A 25896-nucleotide genomic window follows, 5' to 3' on the forward strand; every position below is an offset into this window, starting at 1 on the left:
TTAACATCCAGCTATCCAATCAATGCTGGGAGGACAGTGAGTAATACGGGCTTCTTTGTGAAGGGAGTGTTCCACTATCTGAGCAATCGGGAGTTTTTGCCAAGATGAGGGTCATTTAAACCGGTCGATATTTGAAGGACGAGTTTTCTGACCAAATTTTTAAATACCTGTCTTTCCACAGTACGACAGTTTAAAAAAAAAAAACAACTATTGTAAAGCACCTCTGAACACTATTTGTGGATACTGGCGCTGTATCAAATAATAATAATAATAATAATAATAATAATAATAATAATAATAATAATAATAATAATAATAATAATAATAATAATAATAATAATAATAATAATAATAATAATAATAACTGTTAACATTTCGCCGCCAGCTCGTCCGATTCGCCGTTTGAAACCATTATATTGTTACCATTCATTGCGGTAAAATCAGCTCTCCTCTTGACCCAGAAGATTGCTTGTGTGGCAAGGAAGAAACCCCACAAAGAGTTTAAATGAACCAATTGACTGATTGGGGGGAGTGAGCTATTGTGTGTGAGTGAGAGTGTGTGTGAGAGAGAAAGAGAGAGAGAGCGAGAGAGAGAGAGAGAGAGAGAGAGAGAGAGAGAGAGAGAGAGAGAGAGAGAGAGAGAGAGAGAGAGAGACTATTGTCGGATTGATTTTCGAATGAGTAAATTGCATTGTCAGTTTCCATCGTTATTATGACAGTTTACATTATTTTAGATCAGAAACCGAGATAAGAGAAACCTTTAATCCTCACCTCTCTGTCTATTTGATCATTAAATAAAAACAAAATAGATGAATAGGTTAAATCTATTTCAATTGTCGGTGTTCAATAATCATGAGATATTTATGCCAACTTATAGCCGTTCTAAATTTCACTCCATTAATTGATTAAATAATAATGATGACGACATAGACGATAATGATGACTACTACTACTACTACTACTCTACTACTACTACTACTACTACTACTACTACTCTACTACTACTACTACTACTACTACTACTACTACTACTACTACTACTACTACTACTACTACTAATAATAATAATAATAATCATCATCATCAATCATAACAATAATCAGAGACAATATATATATATATATATATATATATATATATATATATATATATATATATATATATAAGAGAGAGAGAGAGAGAGAGAGAGAGAGAGAGAGAGAGAGAGAGAGAGAGAAAGAGGGGGGGGGAGGTATGGGTTATTATAGGAGTAAAGCCATCAAACTGATTGACACGCCACTTTTTATCTACCATTCTTTCTTCACCTCCTTCTCCTTCACGTTTCTTTATGAGGGGGAAATAATATGGGGTGTAAATAGAGCCAATAAGGAAAAGACATCCATAAGGTTCTTATTCCAGACAGGGTGACAGGTCTCCAATTACGTACCGTGGCATTCTTATTTATCAATATTGTAGGGGCCGAGGCTGAGAGGAGTGTGGATGTGTAGAAATAAGAACATAACGCATGTCGGGGGAGGGGGGGGGGAGGTAGAGGAAAGAGAGAAAGAGAGGGGGGAGGGAGGGAGGAGAAAGAGAGGGGGAGGGAGAGAAGGAGTGAGGGAGAAAAGAGAGAAAAGAGAGAGGGATATATATATATATATATATATATATATATATAAGAGAGAGAGAGAGAGAGAGAGAGAGAGAGAGAGAGAAAGCGAGAGAGAGAGAGAGAGAGAGAGAGAGAGAGAGAGAGAGAGAGAGAGAGAGAGAGAGAGAGAGAGAGAGAGAGAGAGAGTTTACTCAAATAGACGGCGAACAAAACTCTATTTCGACCTACCAATGTTTAATTTCCATATTTAGTATGTATTAGCATTACCATTATGTGGGAATTTGTAACTCTTCCCACCAACAGAGATAATACTCCCGAGTCTAAACTACTTTTATCGCTGTTCCCGAAATAAATTAACTCATCTATAGGCTTCATAATTGTTATTTTGTAAAAAAATAATAATTAAAAAATTAAGCTCGTCTGAGCCGCCGAAAGCTAACGACTCTTCTCATTCATTACTGGTAAAAGATAATTAATTGCTATATTTACGGAACCCATTTGAGGTCACTGACAACAGATGGAAATGTTAACATAAATCCCATCAATATAAAATTATATGTTGCCCAACATTATTATGTCGTACTCTGAACAAAAAAAAAAAAATAAATTCACATTACAACAACAACAAAAATTGCCGGAAAAAAGTCCCACGTTTGAGGTTGTGTTTTTTTTATTTTGTTTTTTTTTTTTTGTTTTTGGACAAGATAAGGTAATTTTTATCGATCAATATTTGAAGGGCGAGTTCTTCTGGTAATATTTTTAGAATGCATTTTTTGGGGTTGTTTTTTTTCTTTTCTTCCACACTACGCCAGTTTTAACCGAAAACAAATAACAGCACAAATTAAAATAAAAGAAGACGGCAAGAGGAATTAAAAAATATATTAATCAAGATAAGAAATGCTACAATTATTGGAAGAGAAAAAAAGAAAGAAAAAAAGAAAGAAAAGTATACAATAAATAAATTAATTTTTAAAAGTACCAACCACTCCCTTCTTCACAAACTTTGGAGACTTTAATCAGACATGTTAAGAAAATGAATTGCCTTACGAGATTATAAATACAACTGACAGCAATGTGAAGCACGGCGCGAAGCATAAGAGGGGTGAAAAAAATCGAACTAGATGATAATTAAGAAAAGTCAAATTGTGTACATCATGGTCATGAAAAGAAAAAATAAGTGGGAATAAAAATACTTGGAGACAAAGTAAAGATTGCACTGTGACAACTAACAGGCCTAGTGAAAGTAAAGGACAAGAAAAGCAACATCAACTCGTAAACGTCAAACTGAAATGACGTAAAACTGACTCTTTTGTGATCATTGGATAGCACTACTGTCAAATCACAACTTCAAAGTCAAAGGTTTCTCGAAATTCAATAGAATATTCTATTTAAGTTCAATGTGTCTGATTAACCACCGTGTATGCACAAACATCAAATGAAAGGCTCGGGAAACACGGGAGGTCCCTCTGCTGTACTCTTGCAAAACACTTATTTTTTCCACTTCATTTCAGTATCGATCGATCCCAACCACAACCTGGACAAAACACATCCACCGGTGACTTTAAAGAGACCTTTTGACAAATTGTGGGCAACTTTCTGGTCAAAATGCTTTTTTTTTTAAAGCGTATATCCTACGGTAATTCATACTTGCGCAAAATGTATCAAGTTTGATCGTTTTGATATCGAGTGATCGATGCATCTTTTCTGCTGCTAAAATGCCTGGACGAAATGCGTTACAAGCGCCGTAAATCCTATATATAAAAACAATAATGAATGCCTCTTCTACGATTTAAAAAAATGCCCTTCTTGTAAAAGATTGGAGTTAAAACTTCACTAAATCACGTTGTTATAGGCTGAAGAAGGGTTTCGATCTCGAAACGGTCCGTGGTTAATAGTTTGTTCTGTTCTCGAAGCTCTTATATTCATTTTTGTACATTTATATTTTTTTAATTTTTACAGTACACAGCTTCTAGCAGTTTAGAATTCACTTTGTGGTAGGGACAATGATGATACTCAGAAGACTGATTCGATCCCTAGGCAAAATAAGGAAAGGTTATATGTTGTGTGGGATTCTTCTTCCTTCTTATTCGTTACTACCTCATGTTGTCTTCATGTTTGAATGTCTAATTGGTGATGGAACGTCGATATTATCTTCCTCAGCTCTGTCACGGGCCCATACAGTTTGGCCTGCAGAGGTACCAGGCGTATTCTCCAGACCTGCCCAAAGTAGGCGTGGGATTCGATCAAAGCAAGGCGGGTGGTCGGATGGGAGCATCACCCTTGAATCGTATACCTATGATGTTCGCATGGGTGTACGATCCGATAGTTATGTCGTTTCTTCTTCTCTTTACTAGCCTATCCTGCTTCTTTGGTTTGTGATTGTATTTTTGACAGGGGATTTTTTTTTTTTCTGTAAATCTTCTGCCTGTTTGTTCTTGGTTATTTATAATTTAGCTTATGATATCTTATGGTTATGATTTTGATTTACATTTGTACTATTTTTGTTAGATTGCTTGTTTTTTTTTTTTTTTTGTTTCAGCGGTCTCTCATATAACCTCAATTGTGTTGGAAGAGACCTAAAGCAACAAACAAAACAAAAAGCAAGTATGTAGTAGCATTGACCCATTTCCACTAGGCTTCACTAGGCTTTAGTGATGACAGGATATTGAGCCAAATCTGTTGCGTTTCGATAAATCAAAGGGATTAACCATCGCCTCATACTCTTTACGTGGATGTTGCAAACAATGATAATCCACTGCGACGTCATTTCACCGGGATAAACCAACTGACTGGTCATTAGAGAGACACGAATAACCCACACATACACACACACACACACACACACACACACACACACACACACGAGCTCGCGTGTACACACGTACACACAAATAGAAGGCATAATATAAGCAAAGCAATGAAAGATGGAAAAAACGAAAGATATATATATATATATATATATATTATATATATATATATATATATATATATATATATATATATATATATATATATACAGAAGAGAGAGAGAGAGAGAGAGAGAGAGAGAGAGAGAGAGAGAGGAGAGAGAGGAGGGAGGAGGGAGGAGAGAGAGAGAGAGGGAGGAGAGAGAGAGAGAGAGAGAGAGAGAGAGAGAGAGAGAGAGAGAGAGAGAGAGAGAGAGAGAGAGAGAACAGATGTTTTGAGAGTGAATAAATGAATAATGAGGTGAGTCCAAATACGAGAAAGGAAACACTTTTCGGTTCCGTGTCAACGAAAGTTGTGTATATCTTTCATGAGGATACGCAGAGAGATAGCAACCCCCCCCCCCCCCCCATCCTTTTCAGCCTGTAGAGGGAAAGGGGTCAAACATGAAATTAAATGTCAACAGACTACATACACCAAACCATACTCGCATAGATATAATATCATTGATATACATGGGGCAAGCCAAGACTGATGAATATTGAATCAATCCACGCTCCCATGAGAATGTCACTTACACACCCAATATTATCAGCATTCTGACTTGGTGCTACTCTGAAAAAAACAAAAAACAAACAAACAAAAAACCCCCAAAAAACAAAATAAAACCCCAAAAAACAAAGCAAAACCCAAAAATAAAAACACATATTTAAAAACTTGGCCAGAAAACCGGTCCTTCAAATATCGATCGATAAAAGGGTAATTTCAATTATTTATATATTTATAGAACGGTAACGACTTTTCTGGCCAGATTTTTAAACACGTGTGTGTTTATTTTGTTATTTATTTTAGAACAAAGCAACACTGCCATAAACTGAGGAAACACATGAAAAAGTATGGCCAGAAAAGTATTCCTTCGAATATCGATAGATATTGAAAATTCCTAAATTTTCAAAACAAAAAATTCTAATACCCGAGCCTTCATTGTTTAGTTTCATTTTTCTTTTTGTCATTGTTTGAGACTTTTGACTAATTGGAAATCATTATTCGATGGATATTTGAAATACGTTTTCAGGCCAAAAATTACAAAATGACAATGTACGGCAGAAAACTTTCAGTAGCACGGCACAGCAAACGGCTGATTACAATATCATGTACACAATTAATGAACACGTCTCTCTCTCTCTCTCTCTCTCTCTCTCTCTCTCTCTCTCTCTCTCTCTCTCTCTCTCTCTCTCTCTCTCTCTCTCTGTGTGTGTGTGTTTGTGTGTGTTTATAATATTGTTGGGTTTTTTTTCGTAATGCCAGGACAGGAAATCTTTGTGGTATTTACTTATCTGGATTGTGTTGACTGACAAGAATGCGTCTCAGATCAAAAAGTCATCACACCTACTAAAATAACCCCCCCCCCCCCCCCCCCCCCCCGCCCAACCAAAAAACAAAAAAACAAAACAAAATACAAAAAAAAAAAAATACAAATTAAAGAGGAGAGAATCAGAGGAGAGGGAGAGAGGAGACGGTGAGGGAGAGTTATCGATCGCAATTCTCTTGAAGTACCCTCATTTATATTTATCTACAAGCTTAGGTATTCTCTACATGAATAAGAAAAAAAAAAACAAATTACTTCCAATGTATCAGTATGGAATGTTATCTTCGAGCCGGAAAGGCTTGGGCCGTTGAAGCAATAGTAAAACCAGAGTCAAGTTATCTTATCTTAATTGATTTATTGAAGTTTTGCTAAAACCTTAAACCCCCCCCCCCCCCCCCCTTTTTTTTTTTTCCCCACCCTAAACTTCGTTGTTCTATTTCCAGGATAACAAAATGTCCGCTCGCTGTATATATTATTACTGTTCGCTAAATTTTCAAAGCATTCATAAGTTGCTCTCTGGTGTAAGTGTAGATTTTATTTAGATCCGTTATCCGGAAGCGATTTGCAAATCTGTTCTTGATGTGCTTAGGAGTCTCATTGTCCTTTTAAGAAACAAAATGACACGAGGGTCTCTACTTAATACATGTCTAGATTAACACTTCTTGTAACGTGACTGATTTGATGACTTTGTTAGAAGTTTAACCGCGCGCTTGCGAGACTTTTAGGCTATTTCAATGCCTATTAAAAAACGTGAGCTTTTAAAGAGTGCAATATCGATTAAACGTGCTCAAAGCGATTTACAAAGGGTCCCTGGCCATCAGCAACACGGAACGAGACATGATGCCTATTAGGCGATAATACATTTTTTTTTTCCGACTGAGACAACCCTGCTAACGGCCAGGAACTCATTTTACAAAGGAGAACGGTAAGAGAATGTGAGTAAAGAGTCTTTTCCAAGACTCCACTATGCGCCGAGTGAGGCTCGAACCCCAGGACCTTCCGATCCGAAAGCGAGTGTCATACCACAAGACCACATAGCCGCACAAAAGCACAGTTAAATTTAGAGGATAACTGCAACACTCTAGGATTACATTATATTATGCTTGAGAAAAAGAAAGACAAAGGGACATAGTTACTAAATGCATGATGCAGTAACATCCTGTGCCAAGCCTGAGACCACACAAAGTTTAGCAAAGACAACGGAAAAGTGAGACAGTGTTTTGTTGTTTTAATGTTTTCGAATGCTATACGGTGCCTGTCACACTTTGAGATAATTTCAGCGCCAGTAAAAAGGAGAAGAAAATAGGATAGTGTTTTTAAAATCTGGTCTTATTATGACAGTGATTGGATACTTTTAAACCACTTCGGTACTTAGGAAAACCGATGTCGGTACAAAACACTTCGTATATTGTAAAGGTCGACCTCTCTCCTTAGTTGTTGCTGGTAAAATACACTCAACTTGATTTTCATCGATCTGCCCATCTTTTAAAAAGCTGTACAGCTGTAGATGGTCCTTTTTTCGTTTTGACGTGAGTGGCTCTACTCAAGGCGGCAAATTGTAAAATATCTGTAAATTTCAGATTTAGCGAACATATAAGCATTATGTTAAAGTTCCGAGTATAGAACATTCCTTTTCATATTTAAACTAAAAAAAAAACGTTAAAAAACATCTTTTTAAAAAAATCATTTAATTGCACAAAAACTAATATTATAGCAATAAATAAAATGCCGCAATTTCGAGCATGGATCAAACCAGTAGAAAGCAAGAGGACCCCCCGAGATCTTCCGATACACATAATGTATTATTCCTCATCTCTTGGAATGTGTCAAAATACAAGAGAGCCAAGCAATACCAAGGGCTGATACCACTTTTTGCCCAATTTCATTTGCTCTTGCTTATTCGTGTAGTTATTTTTTTTTCTTTTCCTGGGGCCCCTCTTATATACCTTGTATACAACACCCATACATGCTATAATCTCGGCGTATGAGTTGAATTTTCACTTGTATGCCGACGATACTCAAAGTTATTTACCTGTTACTAACGATACGAGAGTGGACATTGTATCTCGAGTGGAAGCGTGCGTGAAAAACATAAAAGATTGGATGGTTTTAAATAAATAAAAGTTAAATGAGGATAAAACGGAAAAGATAAGTTTTTATGGAAATAATCGGAAAAGAACAGAAATAGAATCATTGTGCATTGCTGGTAGTCAAATTAAGATTGTAAATGGTGGAAATGCCAGGAAGTTAGGTGCATATTTAGATTGACGATTGTGTATGGACGTTCATGTTAGTAAAGTTGCTCAGATTTGTCATCTTCATCTCCATAAAATTTATAGAATTAGACATCTTTTGGATACTGAGACTGTCAAAACATTAATGACCACATTTGTATTAAACCGAATAAACTACTGTAACGCTCTGTTACAATCGTCAACAAAATATATAATTAAACAGCATCAGAAAGTGGAAAATAGAGCTGCTAGAATGGTGACTGGTTGTGGGGTGAAAGAGCACGTAACGCCGATTTTAATAACTTTGCATTGACTCCCTGTTAGCAGCCGAATTATGTTCAAAATTCTTAGCTATGCTTTTAAATGTTTTAATAAGACAGCTCCCGAATACCTACAAAATATGGTTAATCTCTATGTGCCGGAGAGAGAACTTAGATCCAGTGGTCAAGATCTCTTCCAGGTTCCTCGCTGTAGATCGTCTTTTAGTGAAAGATCTTTTAGCCAGTTGGCATCCGTCATATGGAACCAACTGCCTTCTTCCCTCAAAAAAATGTACATTTGAAAATTTTAAAAAGAAATTTAACACACATCTCTTTAGAAAATCATTTGATGTTTAACATTTCTATCAGGCCTACATATTATAGATATCCTACATTTTCATCTTGTAGCACAGTGCGTGGTAATTAAATTACAAATTGATTGATGCTATTCAAATATGATAGATTTTATGCTTAAATTCTTAATTTATTGTTTTGTTTTATTTGCATATTGTAAAGCGCCTCTGAGCACAATGTGGATATAGGCGATATATAAATTCATTCATTCATTCACATTTGCATTCATGAGCTTAAGTTTATATCAAAACACGTCATTTCAAACTGGTTGGAGAGCCTGCCAATTTTCCTTTAACTCATAACTGACTGACACTGCAATTAATTATTTGTTTTTTTTAATGTTTGTTTTTGTTTTCATTTATTCTTTTTTTTTTTTTTTTTAGATGAAAAAGGAAACTTGCAAAAGTCTTCCACGCTCTAAATAGAACACTGAAGTATTTAACAGCACGTGACATCTTAAAGTGGTTGTAATTTCTAGACATTTAGTTGTCTAACGTTAAGATTGACCATTAGATTCACTCTGTAATCAATTCTCATCGACGGCCTTAAACACTGACTGTAAAAGCGAACTGAAGACATTTGAGCGATCATTCTGGGCTAAATTCCCCCCCCCCCCCTCTCTCTCTCTCACACACAAACACACACATACACACACACACACTCGCACCCATCTACAATTTACTAGGATTTGATATGCGACTACTCACCGACACAGTTGTCACAGAGAGAACAATGGGAAGCCCTGGGTGGCCTGAATATTTTACAGGTGAAACAATATTTGAGCTTGATTACTTGCCCCTTGATGACGACCTCTTTGGTACGGGGTGGGGGCCGGTATGTGCCCGGAGAGTTGGGGTTTGACACCTCTGGTAAAAACAGAAAGGGAAATGCAAATGGGTGGTGCGTTAACTACGATCATAATCAATATCTTGGTTTTGAGGTGAAGAACTCTTTCCAAATACCGTTGAAGTTTGCTTAACAATAACAATAACAACAAAAAAATAATAAAAAGAAAACAAAACAGAAACAAACAAAATAAAAAGTTTATTATTATATTTATATTACTAATATAAAAAGATGTCGAAGTACAAATGATATTTTATGAATATTTATAATAAAACCATTCACCTTAAATTAGGTTATTCACTTCTATATCATTCAGTTTAACATAAATTAATAGTCTATTTAGCAATGGAATAAGATTAAAATAAATAAAGTACAGAATGCCCAAACAGAATGCTATGATAAAAAAAAAAAACCCGGCTAAATAAATTACTAACATTTGCACCGTTATTTTGATCACCGCTGTGTGAAAGATACGAGCATCAAACTTCCAATCAAAGTCAACTACTCAAAAAAAAATTTAAAAAAATACCATACTATATTTTCTAAAGCTTAGAATGACCTTCTTATGGATCTCCACCCCCTTAGATAAAAAAAAATCCGATGACGCTAAGGTCGGGTCCATACTTGTCATTAGCTGAATTTACTGAGATGGGAGAGGGAGGCAAAGAATAAGATTCCAGTAGCAGCCAATGCGACTTGTCACTCAGGTCCACCTCTCGAAGCGATGGAAACAACGCTTTTTTATTTGATTGTCTATTTGATTGTTTGTTTGTTTTTTTTTTTTTTTTTGGAGGGGGGGGGGGGGGGGGGGTAGTAGTTCCAACTATAATATTTTCCATGAAGTAAATTGAGGTGAAAATTATTCACATAAATTCATAATTTGCACCTCAAGTGCATTAAACTGTGAGCAATCACACATTTTTGGTAAGTCTAGAACACAATACACAAAGTAGGGCATCGCTCGGGACAAATATATGGAGAAATAGCAGTGAACAAATGATTTAGCGGAGACTGAAAGAAAACGAATAATAATAATAATAATAATAATAATAATAATAATAATAATAATAATAATAATAATAATAATAATAATAATAATATTAATATAATAATAATAATAATAATAATAATAATAATAATAATAATAATAATAATAATAATAAATGAATAGATATATAAATAAATAAATGAATGAATGAATGAATGAATGAATGAATGAATGAATGAATGAATGAATGAATGAATGAATGAATGAATGAATGAATGAATGAATAAAAACACCAACCGTTTTGCCTCTCCATTTCAGCAGCTTCCTCAGCGGAAGCCCTTGGTATGACGCCTGGGTCACTGAAACTGGTGCGGAAGAGGGTGGCCATGACGAAGACGAATAGGGCGCCCCCGATTGCGGGGATTGCCGGGGTCACATGCTCAGCAAGATATACGCAACTGGAGATGGAAAGTTGAAAAAAAAAAGCATGTTAAATACGTTTACAACTAATGATGATGACGGAAACAACAACAACAACAACAACAACAACAACAACAACAACAATAATAATAACAATAATAATAAAAATAATAATAATAATAATAAATATGTAAATACATAAATAAATAAATAAATAAATAAATAAATAGGAGCAAAAGAGATAAAGTAGGCAAAACACATGAATAATGAAGATGTGGCATGAAAAAGAAAAATAGAAATGACATTAACAACTACAGCCAGTTCCCCGCCTCCAGATATCCGGTTTACGCATGCGGCAGGCAACACGTATTTTCTAAACAACGAATCTCAAGAAAGAAGAAGAAAAACAATTCTAAACAAACCCAATAAGCAAAATTCACACCATTAACACAACTTTAAAACACTTTAGAATTGAAGTATGATGGTTCAATTTGTTAATGTATCTATTTATGAGTAAAATAGCAACTTGATGACATATGCCATTAGCCTTTAATAAGATGACTTTCAAGACTCGCTAAGTTGCTTTGTCATCAATCAGAGAAAACTGCAATTATTCTGTCATTTATTTTATGCGTGAAATAGGTAAATACTAGACTTGTTCGCCTGGACTGGACTGTCAGCAGAGAGTGCATCATGCAAGATGGCAATGGGCGACAGGAGTGGCGGATCATTTCCAGTCAACCTAAGTTTAATAGACGACACCTAAAGTGAGTAAGTTGCCTAATAAAACAACCCCTTTCGTATTTTGAAACTTCTAACTTTCTCAGGTGAGTCCAGGGTGTTTAATTGGTAGACTGCGAGCATTAATCGATTTCTTCCTGGATGTGACCGAGCAGGTCTTGAAAGATATCTCCTCAAGTATTGGTTGAAAAATCCGAATGTGGCGGAGATAATCCAAATCAGGCTACATTTGCCCATCAAAGATTCTTTATATGTCAATTAAACTTGTACACTCAGCAGGTCTGCAACAAGAACTCGACCTCAAAATTGTACCGAGTCCGGTATTCGCTAATTCGATTATCGTGCAGTTTTGGTTGAGAAGAGAGTAGGTCAGATAACTGGCAATTGACTACAGTAAGAAGTTTTTGGTGGGTACACCCTTCACCTTATGATTCATAAGACAGATACCGTCTAATTAAGCCGTCGCAGTCGAGCACGCCCTGGTAGACATGTCCCCGAACAGCATTGTACAATGCAGTTCTGTATGGAGATGAGGACAGTCATGTGACTCCACAGTCGTGTCATAGTTAAGGTGTCTAAAACTCGACCGGCACTAATAAGTGGTGTATGACTAAAAGCTATCTAGGGTGTTGTTTTGACATTAGCTTCATACACAGTCTGAATTTTTTAAAATATGATCCTGAGTACAAAAGAATGATCATCACAATGTTAAGGCAAATATTATGCGAAGATTTAGGCTTTGCATGCAAATAAATTCGTGTTTTTAAAAGGAAAGTATCAAAAATACATAATTCTATAAATAATTCATAATGCCAGCGACTTTATGCGATAAAGCCGCTAAGGAAAATAATAATAATAATAATAATAATAATAATAATAATAATAATAATAATAATAATAATAATAATAATAATAATATGTTTTGTTTTTTTTTGTTTTTAAGGGTTTTACGGCGCTTGCAACACATTTAGGTTATATCAGCGCCAGTAAAAAGGAAGAAATGGGATAGTAAAAAGTTCTGGAATTACAATTAAAGCACCAAGAAAAAGTAAGACAAAAGGGGAACTAGGAACAAATAGGGATCAGATGTAGATTCCAAGAGCATACCACCAATGTACTTAGTTTGAGATCACCTATAAGTCTCATCCGCAAGAACAAAATCCAACAAAGAGGAATACACTCAAATGCTTACATTATACATTAAAAATAAATATGATACATAACAGAGAGATGATTTACAAGGAAAAAAATATAATCTCCCAAAACAATAACTATGCATTCGACTGTTTCCCTCCCAGCCAGGACTCCGAACAGGGCCAAGTAATCTCATTCCAAGACAAAGACAGAAAGCATGTTGGAAAATAGATATAAGGGGATATAAGACACAGTATGTACCTCCCTGCCCACTATGGGAGGTCAGGATCCCCACCCAGAATAATAATAATAATAATAACATTAATAATAATAATAATAATAATAATAATAATAATAATAATAATAATAATAATAATAATAATAATAATAATAATAATAACAATAATAATGATAATGATTTGTTCTAAAATTCTGTCTTTTTTTTTTAAGTTTCGGCTACGATACTGTTTGACAAAAAAAAAGTCGGTGACAATGCTGCTATACAACTGTATCTCTTAACATTGGTAAAATATTTTCCCCCATTTAGTCAAAAATTTATTATCTTATATGTCTGACCAAAATGGGAGAAAGTGTATTGTTAGCGTTAAAAGAGGACAATGGTCATTCTTTTGCATAATATATGTCATGGCCATTCCCAATGATTGCTCGGGTTGCTTCATATTCCATTTATGTCTCCCTACTTACAAAGTGGCTTGGTCCCACTGTACGAATACCCGTTCATTGCCAAGTTGCTTTATACCACTGGGGGCAATGAAGGACAGACACAATCTGCAAAGCTCTGATCGAAAAGCAAACTTAACCTTGTTTTGTCCGAAAATATAAAATATATAGACTAAATAAAGAAAAAGAAAAAAGAAAATAAAGAAAAAAAAATGATGAATAAATAAATTCTGATCTTAAAACTGGAAATCCATTTTGACTCAATTCTATGATGGAAAAGTGGACACACGGAGGAGGCCTTCAAAGAATGGCTGCCCAATCCTCCCCCCCCCCCCCCCCAAACACACACACAAAATAGCAACTAAATACAAAACAAACAAAAATTTTTTTGTTTTTTTGTTTGTTGCTTTAGGTCTCTTCCAACACAATTGAGGTTATATGAGAGACCGCTGAAACAAAAAAACAAGCAATCTAACAAAAATAGTACAAATGTAAATCAAAATCATAACCTAAAGATATCATAAGCTAAATTATAAAGAACCAAGAACAAACAGGCAGAAGATTTACATATAAAAAAAAAATCCCCTGTCAAAAATACAATCACAAACCAAAGAAGCAGGATAGGCTAGTAAAGAGAAGAAGAAACGACATCACTATCGGATCGTATACCCATGCGAACATCATAGGTATATGATTCAAGGGTGATGCTCCCATCCAACCACCCGCAACAAACAAAAACGATTGAAATGAACTATTGTCGCCTGGCAGTTGTCAAATATGAGTGTAAAATCTTTAAGTAACAGTTTGTGTTCGTTTCAAGTAGGTGAAGCGTAACGACAATGTAAAAGGTAAACAGAGAACAGGGTCAAGAGGCCATCGTCGTTTTGTATCTTCCCTGTGTTCAAATCGTTCAATGCAATTTATAGACTCAAGATCCCATTGATTCAGGTCACTGAATATTATTGGTGAAAGATACGACGAGCATGTACCGGTATATACGATTTTTAAAAGCACGAATAAAAGCAACTTCGTAGTATTGGAGAGAAAATATGGCATAAATAAACAATTTGAAATTATGTTATCGCATTAAAATAGAACACGAGACATACAATAGAGAATTAGTTTTGAAGAGAAAGTTACCATCCATCTGACACCACCACCGCAGCAACAACAACAACAACAATAACAATAATAATAATAATAATAATAATAATAATAATAATAATAATAATAATAATAATAATAATAATAATAATAATAACAATAACAATAACAACAACATTACGAGTGGCAAAAAATGTGGCCGTTTATGCCAGGACTGAGGAAAATTTCCAGTTAAAAAATCCTAACACTAACAATACATCCTCGGGCCAAATTCGCCCGCGAGTCTTTTCACCCATATCGCTATTGATTAAATATAGTACATATATATTTTTCTTAAAAATCTAATCTACTTAATCTAGTTCACAATACATTTCCCAGATTCATGAAATAAACGTCTTAACAAGCTCTAAGTTACAATGAAAATTTAAGACACTCTCGACATCCTTAGCTGCATCTTCGTCATGGACTCGAAGAGGAATATCTTAACCCAATCTCATCGGAGGCAATGAAGATGAAATTTCAAAGTTCCCTTTCGTCAGGAAATCCTATTATCTACCGGTTAAAAAAAAAAAGCGAATAACCTTTAGATCTCAAATAAAGTAAGTTCTCTCAGAGGACCAGCTCATGTATATCTCAATACAGATATGATAATTTAATATTTACCATGATATCAATTATCAATTAAAAATAAGTGTGCGAATTCCTACTCTATAAGAAAATGTCATTAAATTCAGTAGAGCGTTGCCTTCCCATGTTCTCTATGCCAAATCCGAATTCTGTTTCTAATGGAAAAGGCGTAATCAAAAGTTCGATTTTTAATATTTTTTTCGAGGAGTGGTGTTCTATTCTAATAATAACCATCCAGCCACACGCGTGTTTGAATGGGAGACTACGATAGCCAAGGAAGGGCCTCGAAAATATGTTCCTCTTAATTAAAAGATAATTTGACAGATCGCTGCAACGTGGGGCCCGGTGTTGTCTTGCTGAAAAACATTCAGTACTATGCTACTACATTCATTACATTATTTGTAAGGACAAGATGGGCATGTGAGATCTCGATGTTAACCTCACAAAACAACTAGGTCAGTTTTTTGTTTTTTTTACCAATGTCACCCCAGACCATCACGCGAAGGATTGAACTTCAACGACGCACTCGTCATGATAGGGGATATAACGTGTCATAATAGTTTAAAGGAAAAAAAAACAACAAAAAACCCCGAGGTTTTTCCGAGGCCATTCAAGTCTCCCGACTTCTTGCCAATCGAACACCTATCTGACTGGATATGATGCCGCGGAAGCTATTGAAGATCGCTCTGTGATGCTGGACGAGAAATGGAACTATATTCCTTTCGTTTTGAAATAATCGAAAGTTACACCCGCTCCATGAGAAACCGAGTACAATTTGTCTAAGGGACGTGCATAGGGCGGACATATCCGCTATGAATTCAATGGCAGGTTCGTGTAGACCATGAAATCATGAAGTTCTTTTCCATCGAAAATCAATATTTGTAATCATTGGTAAATCATGAAAAAAAAAAAAAAAAACAGTTTTAAAAAATATCAATAATTTTTTTTAAAAAGAAAAGAAATTTACTGATGTCAATTTTTTTATTTTTCCAAAAATACTTTTTAAGATTTTGCTTTTTGAATTATTGGTGTTATAGATTTGGGTCTCAATTTGATATAACTTTGAAAATCAGTTGTAATTAATGTTGAAGGTGCTGTACCCATGAATACAGCTTGCATTGCCTCCGTCCACAATGAGGAAAGAAATGGACTTTGAATTGTTGACTCGTGGTGACTTAAATAATCGCAATTAAAGCCTTCGTTTCTAAAATTGCATTTTAAAACTTTTTTTTATTCCTTAACGCGGTCCTTGACGTTTTCTAATTGTCATTTAGAGTATTTACTCAAGTTTTTAACGCACGCAATGTATACGGAACTTACACGTTTTTGTTGAAATTTTCTTCTTTTTTTTTTTTAAAGCCATTGATTGATTAGTTAATATTTTCTAAACTCAATACTTCTTTAATCATTAAGAAGAAAAAATCCCCCAGAATATGTGCCGATCGTTATTTTGATCTATTGTCACCAAACATGCACAGCGGCAATGCGATTCAAAATTAGAAGCCCACTCACAGGTATGACTGTATTTGGGGTGTTCGCAAAACGGACGATGTATACGGTAGATACAACAGTTCCAGTGCGGTATAAAAATGGGGACTACATTGAGGTTTTGCCAGTAGAAATTACGTTGTTGCAAGTCAGTTTTGGTAGTCCAACACAAAACGGACCTTTGTTTTTGATACAAACAGTCCAATAATCGACTTGGGTTTGGAAATTCCCGTTCAGTTTGCGTACTCATATAACGGACTCATTTCTAAAAAAATGACCGTGGAAGCACTTCAATACGTATCCTTTAAAATGGTATTACATTTAAGCTTTTCATCGGATTCGGATTCCCTCGACAATACCTTAACAATCTTAAATGTAGTTGAAAGGGGCCTTTCAGAAATTGGATTTTACAAATCCTTAGTTGTAGAGAGATTGAATGAACAATATATTTTTTTTATCAATTCACCACATACATCTCTCTCTCTCTCTCTCTCTCTCTCTCTCTCTCTCTCTCTCTCTCTCTCTCTCTCTCTCTCTCTCTCTCTCGTCATGTACGAGTACACGAACTATACTCTGCGAAAAAAAAAGAGCACTTTTTATTTTTCAGTCATAAGAGTAATGCACACGTTTCTTTCTTTCAAAATTAATAGAGGGCAGTTAACAGTCCATACCGATGTATCTCTCCTGACATCTCCTTCTATGCTCCACCTTTAAACTTTAAATGTATATTTTATGCCAATTACTCATATCGCTTTTTCCTTGGCGAAATAGACATGTTAAATAAAACAGGGGTGATTTGATTAACGATGCCACTAACCTTAAGTACAGTGATGTCCAGCACATTACAAGATACAAGTAACGACGCGAAAACTACTCGAAAGCCGGTAGATCATATTTGACAATCCCCTGTAGCAAGAGGTGAGTCATCACAATAGGTAAGCAAGGTGGCGGAGGACAATTTCGACATACAACACTTTGGCCAAGATGGATAGTTACCTATACCGAATCAAAAAGGCGTGTAGGTGAATTGTCTCGATAGTTTTTGTTGTTTTTTAAGTTGGAGGGAATCGAATTACTCTTACATTAACGTTTCATAAAGCGTCACAAGTTAGGATACATTTTCTATTCTATAATTATCATTTTTATTATTATCACCATCATTATTGTTATTACTATTCTTATTATCATCATGATATTAATATCACCATCATCACCTTTTCTCTCTTTATTTGCGTGTCTAGCTCTCTTATAATATCCTAATCACAACAATCGCGTGATGACTCGGCGCGGCGGTAATGTGAATCGTAACATGTTTTATCAAAAGACACAGGTTGGCCAGCTTTGTACAATTAAAGTCACCCAACCTATCACAAATCACGCTCAGCATCCTCTTTCAAATCAAAACCCAGCCATTTCATTGTTTTAAAATAATAAACAAAACTTGAATAAACATAAATAATTTGCTTTCACATTTTCAACCATATATTACACGGATATCCAGATATGCATTTCAAGAATATGCTGAAACGGCTAATATACCAACTGATATGATAACTTGGAGGAAACATCATGTTGGCAGAGAATCGTGAACGCATGAATATCACTCTCATCAAAAACAAATAACAACCAAACAATCTCAATATCCGATGCTATTTTTTCTTCTTTGGACACAAAATTCTTTTTTTTTTTCTTTTTCTCGTAATCCTGTAAAGGTTTATACAAAATCCCTCTTGAAAGGAAATTGTAACCTATCGTCTCGAAATGATATTATGTCGGAGTGAACCGCATGCCCCGTTAAAGCGACGAGGTGAAATTATATTTTTGTCACTTTAAGAAGCGATATCCACGGCCCTCAATAGAACATAATATAAATATAAGCCAAGTTTCGTTAGGGCTTTTTTTTCCCCCTCCCCAGAAAACAGTGGAGTCCTGATAAAGCCAACATCGCTGGGCCAAAAATACTGGTTGACTTCACCAATTATGAATGGAACATACTTTGAAAAATAAAATAAAATTTGGACCATCAAGAGGTCTTGGCTTTAAGAGTGTTGATTCTATGCGGTTTCCACTGTATTACACATTCTTCGCAACTTAATCCACGCCGTGTAAAGGCGGCGGGTCACAATTATGCAATTTCATACTGTTTGGCATGCCTGTACGATCAGACACCGATTCGCTCGGCCACCGACCCTACTACTACTACAACCCTCGACTATTACGACCCTGGCCTTTTATTTCGCTCCAAATGTAATGGTCTGAAAGGAGCGCCAAAAAAACATGACCCCCACCAGAGAAAAACAGTTTGACATTATAACTCGTTGTCAGATAATTTGTGATAATAAATGGTAGAGGAGGACAAAACGGTCGACGAATATGTGAAAAGTACCCATGGGTAAAACCATCCGATAAAACAGATCAATGACGAATCCCCCCAACCCCCTGCTCACTTTGCCCACCTTTTATCAACTTTGTCTACCCCCCCCCCCTCTTCAACCCCCACTCATTGCCTACCTTTCTTAACTTTGTATATCCCCCTCCCCATTCAACCCATACTCACTTTGTCTACCCCCTCAACCCCTACCTTTCTCAACTTTGTTTTATCAGATAAAACAGAGCAATGACGAATCCCCCCACCCCCCATGCTCACTTTGCCCACCTTTTGTCAACTTTGTCTACCCCCCCCCCCCCCCCCCATCCCACCTACTCACTTTGCCTACATTTCTCAACTTGGTCTATCTCTATCTCTTTGTCCTGTCAAGTGTCGATCACTCGCTTCATCGATCTCCCCCAAGTTTGGTTGTTATATTATGCTGTTTATGTTTGCTTTTTTTTTTTTTTCAGTGGTAGTGCCTCTCCTGACATCTCCTTCTATGCTCCACCTTTAAACTTTAAATGTATATTTTATGCCAATTACTCATATCGCTTTTTCCTTGGCGAAATAGACATGTTAAATAAAACAGGGGTGATTTGATTAACGATGCCACTAACCTTAAGTACAGTGATGTCCAGCACATTACAAGATACAAGTAACGACGCGAAAACTACTCGAAAGCCGGTAGATCATATTTGACAATCCCCTGTAGCAAGAGGTGAGTCATCACAATAGGTAAGCAAGGTGGCGGAGGACAATTTCGACATACAACACTTTGGCCAAGATGGATAGTTACCTATACCGAATCAAAAAGGCGTGTAGGTGAATTGTCTCGATAGTTTGTTGTTGTTTTTTAAGTTGGAGGGAATCGAATTACTCTTACATTAACGTTTCATAAAGCGTCACAAGTTAGGATACATTTTCTATTCTATAATTATCATTTTTATTATTATCACCATCATTATTGTTATTACTATTCTTATTATCATCATGATATTAATATCACCATCATCACCTTTTCTCTCTTTATTTGCGTGTCTAGCTCTCTTATAATATCCTAATCACAACAATCGCGTGATGACTCGGCGCGGCGGTAATGTGAATCGTAACATGTTTTATCAAAAGACACAGGTTGGCCAGCTTTGTACAATTAAAGTCACCCAACCTATCACAAATCACGCTCAGCATCCTCTTTCAAATCAAAACCCAGCCATTTCATTGTTTTAAAATAATAAACAAAACTTGAATAAACATAAATAATTTGCTTTCACATTTTCAACCATATATTACACGGATATCCAGATATGCATTTCAAGAATATGCTGAAACGGCTAATATACCAACTGATATGATAACTTGGAGGAAACATCATGTTGGCAGAGAATCGTGAACGCATGAATATCACTCTCATCAAAAACAAATAACAACCAAACAATCTCAATATCCGATGCTATTTTTTCTTCTTTGGACACAAAATTCTTTTTTTTTTTCTTTTTCTCGTAATCCTGTAAAGGTTTATACAAAATCCCTCTTGAAAGGAAATTGTAACCTATCGTCTCGAAATGATATTATGTCGGAGTGAACCGCATGCCCCGTTAAAGCGACGAGGTGAAATTATATTTTTGTCACTTTAAGAAGCGATATCCACGGCCCTCAATAGAACATAATATAAATATAAGCCAAGTTTCGTTAGGGCTTTTTTTTCCCCCTCCCCAGAAAACAGTGGAGTCCTGATAAAGCCAACATCGCTGGGCCAAAAATACTGGTTGACTTCACCAATTATGAATGGAACATACTTTGAAAAATAAAATAAAATTTGGACCATCAAGAGGTCTTGGCTTTAAGAGTGTTGATTCTATGCGGTTTCCACTGTATTACACATTCTTCGCAACTTAATCCACGCCGTGTAAAGGCGGCGGGTCACAATTATGCAATTTCATACTGTTTGGCATGCCTGTACGATCAGACACCGATTCGCTCGGCCACCGACCCTACTACTACTACAACCCTCGACTATTACGACCCTGGCCTTTTATTTCGCTCCAAATGTAATGGTCTGAAAGGAGCGCCAAAAAAACATGACCCCCACCAGAGAAAAACAGTTTGACATTATAACTCGTTGTCAGATAATTTGTGATAATAAATGGTAGAGGAGGACAAAACGGTCGACGAATATGTGAAAAGTACCCATGGGTAAAACCATCCGATAAAACAGATCAATGACGAATCCCCCCAACCCCCTGCTCACTTTGCCCACCTTTTATCAACTTTGTCTACCCCCCCCCCCCCCCTCTTCAACCCCCACTCATTGCCTACCTTTCTTAACTTTGTATATCCCCCTCCCCATTCAACCCATACTCACTTTGTCTACCCCCTCAACCCCTACCTTTCTCAACTTTGTTTTATCAGATAAAACAGAGCAATGACGAATCCCCCCACCCCCCATGCTCACTTTGCCCACCTTTTGTCAACTTTGTCTACCCCCCCCCCCCCCCATCCCACCTACTCACTTTGCCCTCATTTCTCAACTTGGTCTATCTCTATCTCTTTGTCCTGTCAAGTGTCGATCACTCGCTTCATCGATCTCCCCCAAGTTTGGTTGTTATATTATGCTGTTTATGTTTGCTTTTTTTTTTTTTCAGTGGTAGTGCCTCTCCTGACATCTCCTTCTATGCTCCACCTTTAAACTTTAAATGTATATTTTATGCCAATTACTCATATCGCTTTTTCCTTGGCGAAATAGACATGTTAAATAAAACAGGGGTGATTTGATTAACGATGCCACTAACCTTAAGTACAGTGATGTCCAGCACATTACAAGATACAAGTAACGACGCGAAAACTACTCGAAAGCCGGTAGATCATATTTGACAATCCCCTGTAGCAAGAGGTGAGTCATCACAATAGGTAAGCAAGGTGGCGGAGGACAATTTCGACATACAACACTTTGGCCAAGATGGATAGTTACCTATACCGAATCAAAAAGGCGTGTAGGTGAATTGTCTCGATAGTTTGTTGTTGTTTTTTAAGTTGGAGGGAATCGAATTACTCTTACATTAACGTTTCATAAAGCGTCACAAGTTAGGATACATTTTCTATTCTATAATTATCATTTTTATTATTATCACCATCATTATTGTTATTACTATTCTTATTATCATCATGATATTAATATCACCATCATCACCTTTTCTCTCTTTATTTGCGTGTCTAGCTCTCTTATAATATCCTAATCACAACAATCGCGTGATGACTCGGCGCGGCGGTAATGTGAATCGTAACATGTTTTATCAAAAGACACAGGTTGGCCAGCTTTGTACAATTAAAGTCACCCAACCTATCACAAATCACGCTCAGCATCCTCTTTCAAATCAAAACCCAGCCATTTCATTGTTTTAAAATAATAAACAAAACTTGAATAAACATAAATAATTTGCTTTCACATTTTCAACCATATATTACACGGATATCCAGATATGCATTTCAAGAATATGCTGAAACGGCTAATATACCAACTGATATGATAACTTGGAGGAAACATCATGTTGGCAGAGAATCGTGAACGCATGAATATCACTCTCATCAAAAACAAATAACAACCAAACAATCTCAATATCCGATGCTATTTTTTCTTCTTTGGACACAAAATTCTTTTTTTTTTTCTTTTTCTCGTAATCCTGTAAAGGTTTATACAAAATCCCTCTTGAAAGGAAATTGTAACCTATCGTCTCGAAATGATATTATGTCGGAGTGAACCGCATGCCCCGTTAAAGCGACGAGGTGAAATTATATTTTTGTCACTTTAAGAAGCGATATCCACGGCCCTCAATAGAACATAATATAAATATAAGCCAAGTTTCGTTAGGGCTTTTTTTTCCCCCTCCCCAGAAAACAGTGGAGTCCTGATAAAGCCAACATCGCTGGGCCAAAAATACTGGTTGACTTCACCAATTATGAATGGAACATACTTTGAAAAATAAAATAAAATTTGGACCATCAAGAGGTCTTGGCTTTAAGAGTGTTGATTCTATGCGGTTTCCACTGTATTACACATTCTTCGCAACTTAATCCACGCCGTGTAAAGGCGGCGGGTCACAATTATGCAATTTCATACTGTTTGGCATGCCTGTACGATCAGACACCGATTCGCTCGGCCACCGACCCTACTACTACTACAACCCTCGACTATTACGACCCTGGCCTTTTATTTCGCTCCAAATGTAATGGTCTGAAAGGAGCGCCAAAAAAACATGACCCCCACCAGAGAAAAACAGTTTGACATTATAACTCGTTGTCAGATAATTTGTGATAATAAATGGTAGAGGAGGACAAAACGGTCGACGAATATGTGAAAAGTACCCATGGGTAAAACCATCCGATAAAACAGATCAATGACGAATCCCCCCCACCCCCTGCTCACTTTGCCCCCCTTTTATCAACTTTGTCTACCCCCCCCCCCCCCCCTCTTCAACCCCCACTCATTGCCTACCTTTCTTAACTTTGTATATCCCCCTCCCCATTCAACCCATACTCACTTTGTCTACCCCCTCAACCCCTACCTTTCTCAACTTTGTTTTATCAGATAAAACAGAGCAATGACGAATCCCCCCACCCCCCATGCTCACTTTGCCCACCTTTTGTCAACTTTGTCTACCTCCCCCCCCCCATCCCACCTACTCACTTTGCCTACATTTCTCAACTTGGTCTATCTCTATCTCTTTGTCCTGTCAAGTGTCGATCACTCGCTTCATCGATCTCCCCCAAGTTTGGTTGTTATATTATGCTGTTTATGTTTGCTTTTTTTTTTTTTTCAGTGGTAGTGCCCCAAATAATAGAATAAGTAAATGCAGAAAATGGAGTAAGCAGAAAAGTGCCAGAAGACAATAGAGAATGAAATATTTCGCGGAGATGGGGGCTCGAACCCGCGACCTTACTAAAGTGGCGAATGGCGTCGACTGCATAGTGTCCCTCTCATGGCCAGTAAGGTCGAAGGTGCGAGCCTCCATCGCCGCGAAATTTGTATTTTTCTCTATGGTATTCTGGCACTTTTCTACTCACTTCATTTTCTGTTATTATCAACCTAAGTGCCCGCTCCACTCACATATCAGTAAATGGAAATGTAGAGAGTAAGTAAGCCTTGGAATATGAAACCTTTTATTCGAAAAGACACGATGACACTAATTACTAGCAGTCCTCAACTAATGCTATGCCCTGCAGGATCTCTCTCTCTCTCTCTCTTCTCTCTCTCTCTCTCTCTCTGTGTGTGTGTGTGTATGAATGCCTCTGAAATATGACAATATCTCGAATGAATAAATTCCAAAGTCTAGACTCACGTAGAGAAGGGCCAAGCACCCAGTTATGGTATTATCTAACGGAAAACGCCTGAGGTGGAAAAAAAATAATTTAAAAAAAGTGAAACTTGAACAGAAAATATACATTCAACTCTAAATGAAACTACAACGATGCTCAAGAATAAGTTACTATGATATAATCACCTGTTATAACCTATTTAATAAGAAAATTGTTGAACCCCTGTGTTTGGACTTTCGAACAAATTCCCAATGACGCTAAGCACATTGAGAATGAGTTCGAAATTTAAAACGCACGAGTTCAGAATACTTTTAAGCATACTCCTCCAATGACCTCACGTGTGTAATTTTTATTTTAAAAATCAAAACACATCCTTTTGTAAAATGATTGGCTCCCGAATATTACGATTTGACATTAAGCGTCAAAATCTAATTTTAGTAAAACCGGATTGTGTACGAGAGAAAAGTAATTTTTAGAACTCCTACGTCTTTTTCTTTTTACAAGATAACAAGGATGCCGCTAATATTTTTGCTATTATGATGCCATAGTAAAATCGGAACTTCCGCAAAAACCCAAGGCGTATAATTAATCAATTGTCCTTGTACTGTTACAAAATTTACATTTTAAAAAGGACTCGTATTATATAATAATAATAATAATAATAATAATAATAATAATAATAATAATAATAATAATAATAATAATAATAATAAACATCTCCAGACCGACTAAAGGACAGGCATATCTGCTGACGATCCCTCCATCAAGATCAAACGCCCAGCTCAATACCCGCTACCCATATTATTCTACCAGACTATGGAATCGCCTATCATTGGATGCAGTGGAATCTGACAGCCCTGATCTTTATAATCGGTCGGTATCATTGTAGATTCAGTAACAATTTTTCAGCCTCAAAGTTCATTATATGATGCGTTCACCCGTCCTTCATCAATTTTTATTTTTATTTTTCTAAATCATTTTAAAACCAAATGTAGCTCGATCCTTAAACTGTAAGTTCCTATATAACGAGTTGTAATAATAATAATAATAATAATAATAATAATAATAATAATAATAATAATAATAATAATAATGACATATTACTAAAAGGCACGTGCGGCATGAAAAACGCATCCTTTACTTATATCTAGTTTTTAAAAACCCTAAATTCAAACGATGTTTAAAAGTCATGAAAGACATGAGGGCTCAGTGTCAATGAGGGAAATGTCATCCTCAGCTTCTATAATCCAATTCTGGCCTCGGTGTTACCATAACAATCGGAACCGGGAGCTACCGACTAATCCGTACTATAAAAATAAACTCACGGTTGATAATAATAATAAAATAACAACACGACAAAAATGAAAGCAATGACGTCATCATAATTTACGTTCCTCTTGTTTGGCAAGACTCTAAAAATCGATAACCGCTGTTATGTGTACAACTTCTCGCGATCCAATATTGCTTAGCTTAA

General features: G+C 36.2%; 1 protein-coding gene across 7 annotated transcripts in view; it reads right to left on the reverse strand.

Annotated features, from left to right (window-relative positions):
- LOC144968796 (palmitoyltransferase ZDHHC14-like) overlaps nt 1-25896 on the reverse strand; it is a 61212-nt gene that overhangs the window by 26168 nt on the left and 9148 nt on the right. For all 7 annotated transcript variants that reach the window (XR_013644652.1, XM_078907487.1, XM_078907489.1 and 4 more), the window contains exons 2-3: nt 10844-11004; nt 9420-9578 (exon numbers count right to left, since the gene is read on the reverse strand). Coding sequence is in view for 6 of the 7 variants with exons in the window: in XM_078907487.1 (XP_078763613.1) it covers nt 9420-9578; nt 10844-11004 (320 nt within the window). In the remaining variant the exon portion in view is untranslated. The remainder of the gene's footprint in view (nt 1-9419; nt 9579-10843; nt 11005-25896) is intronic.

This window comes from Berghia stephanieae, chromosome 3 (genome assembly GCF_034508935.2).
Source record: "Berghia stephanieae isolate SIO BIC M18660-M18661 chromosome 3, UCSD_Bste_1.3, whole genome shotgun sequence".
In the NCBI taxonomy this organism is placed as follows: domain Eukaryota; kingdom Metazoa; phylum Mollusca; class Gastropoda; order Nudibranchia; family Aeolidiidae; genus Berghia; species Berghia stephanieae.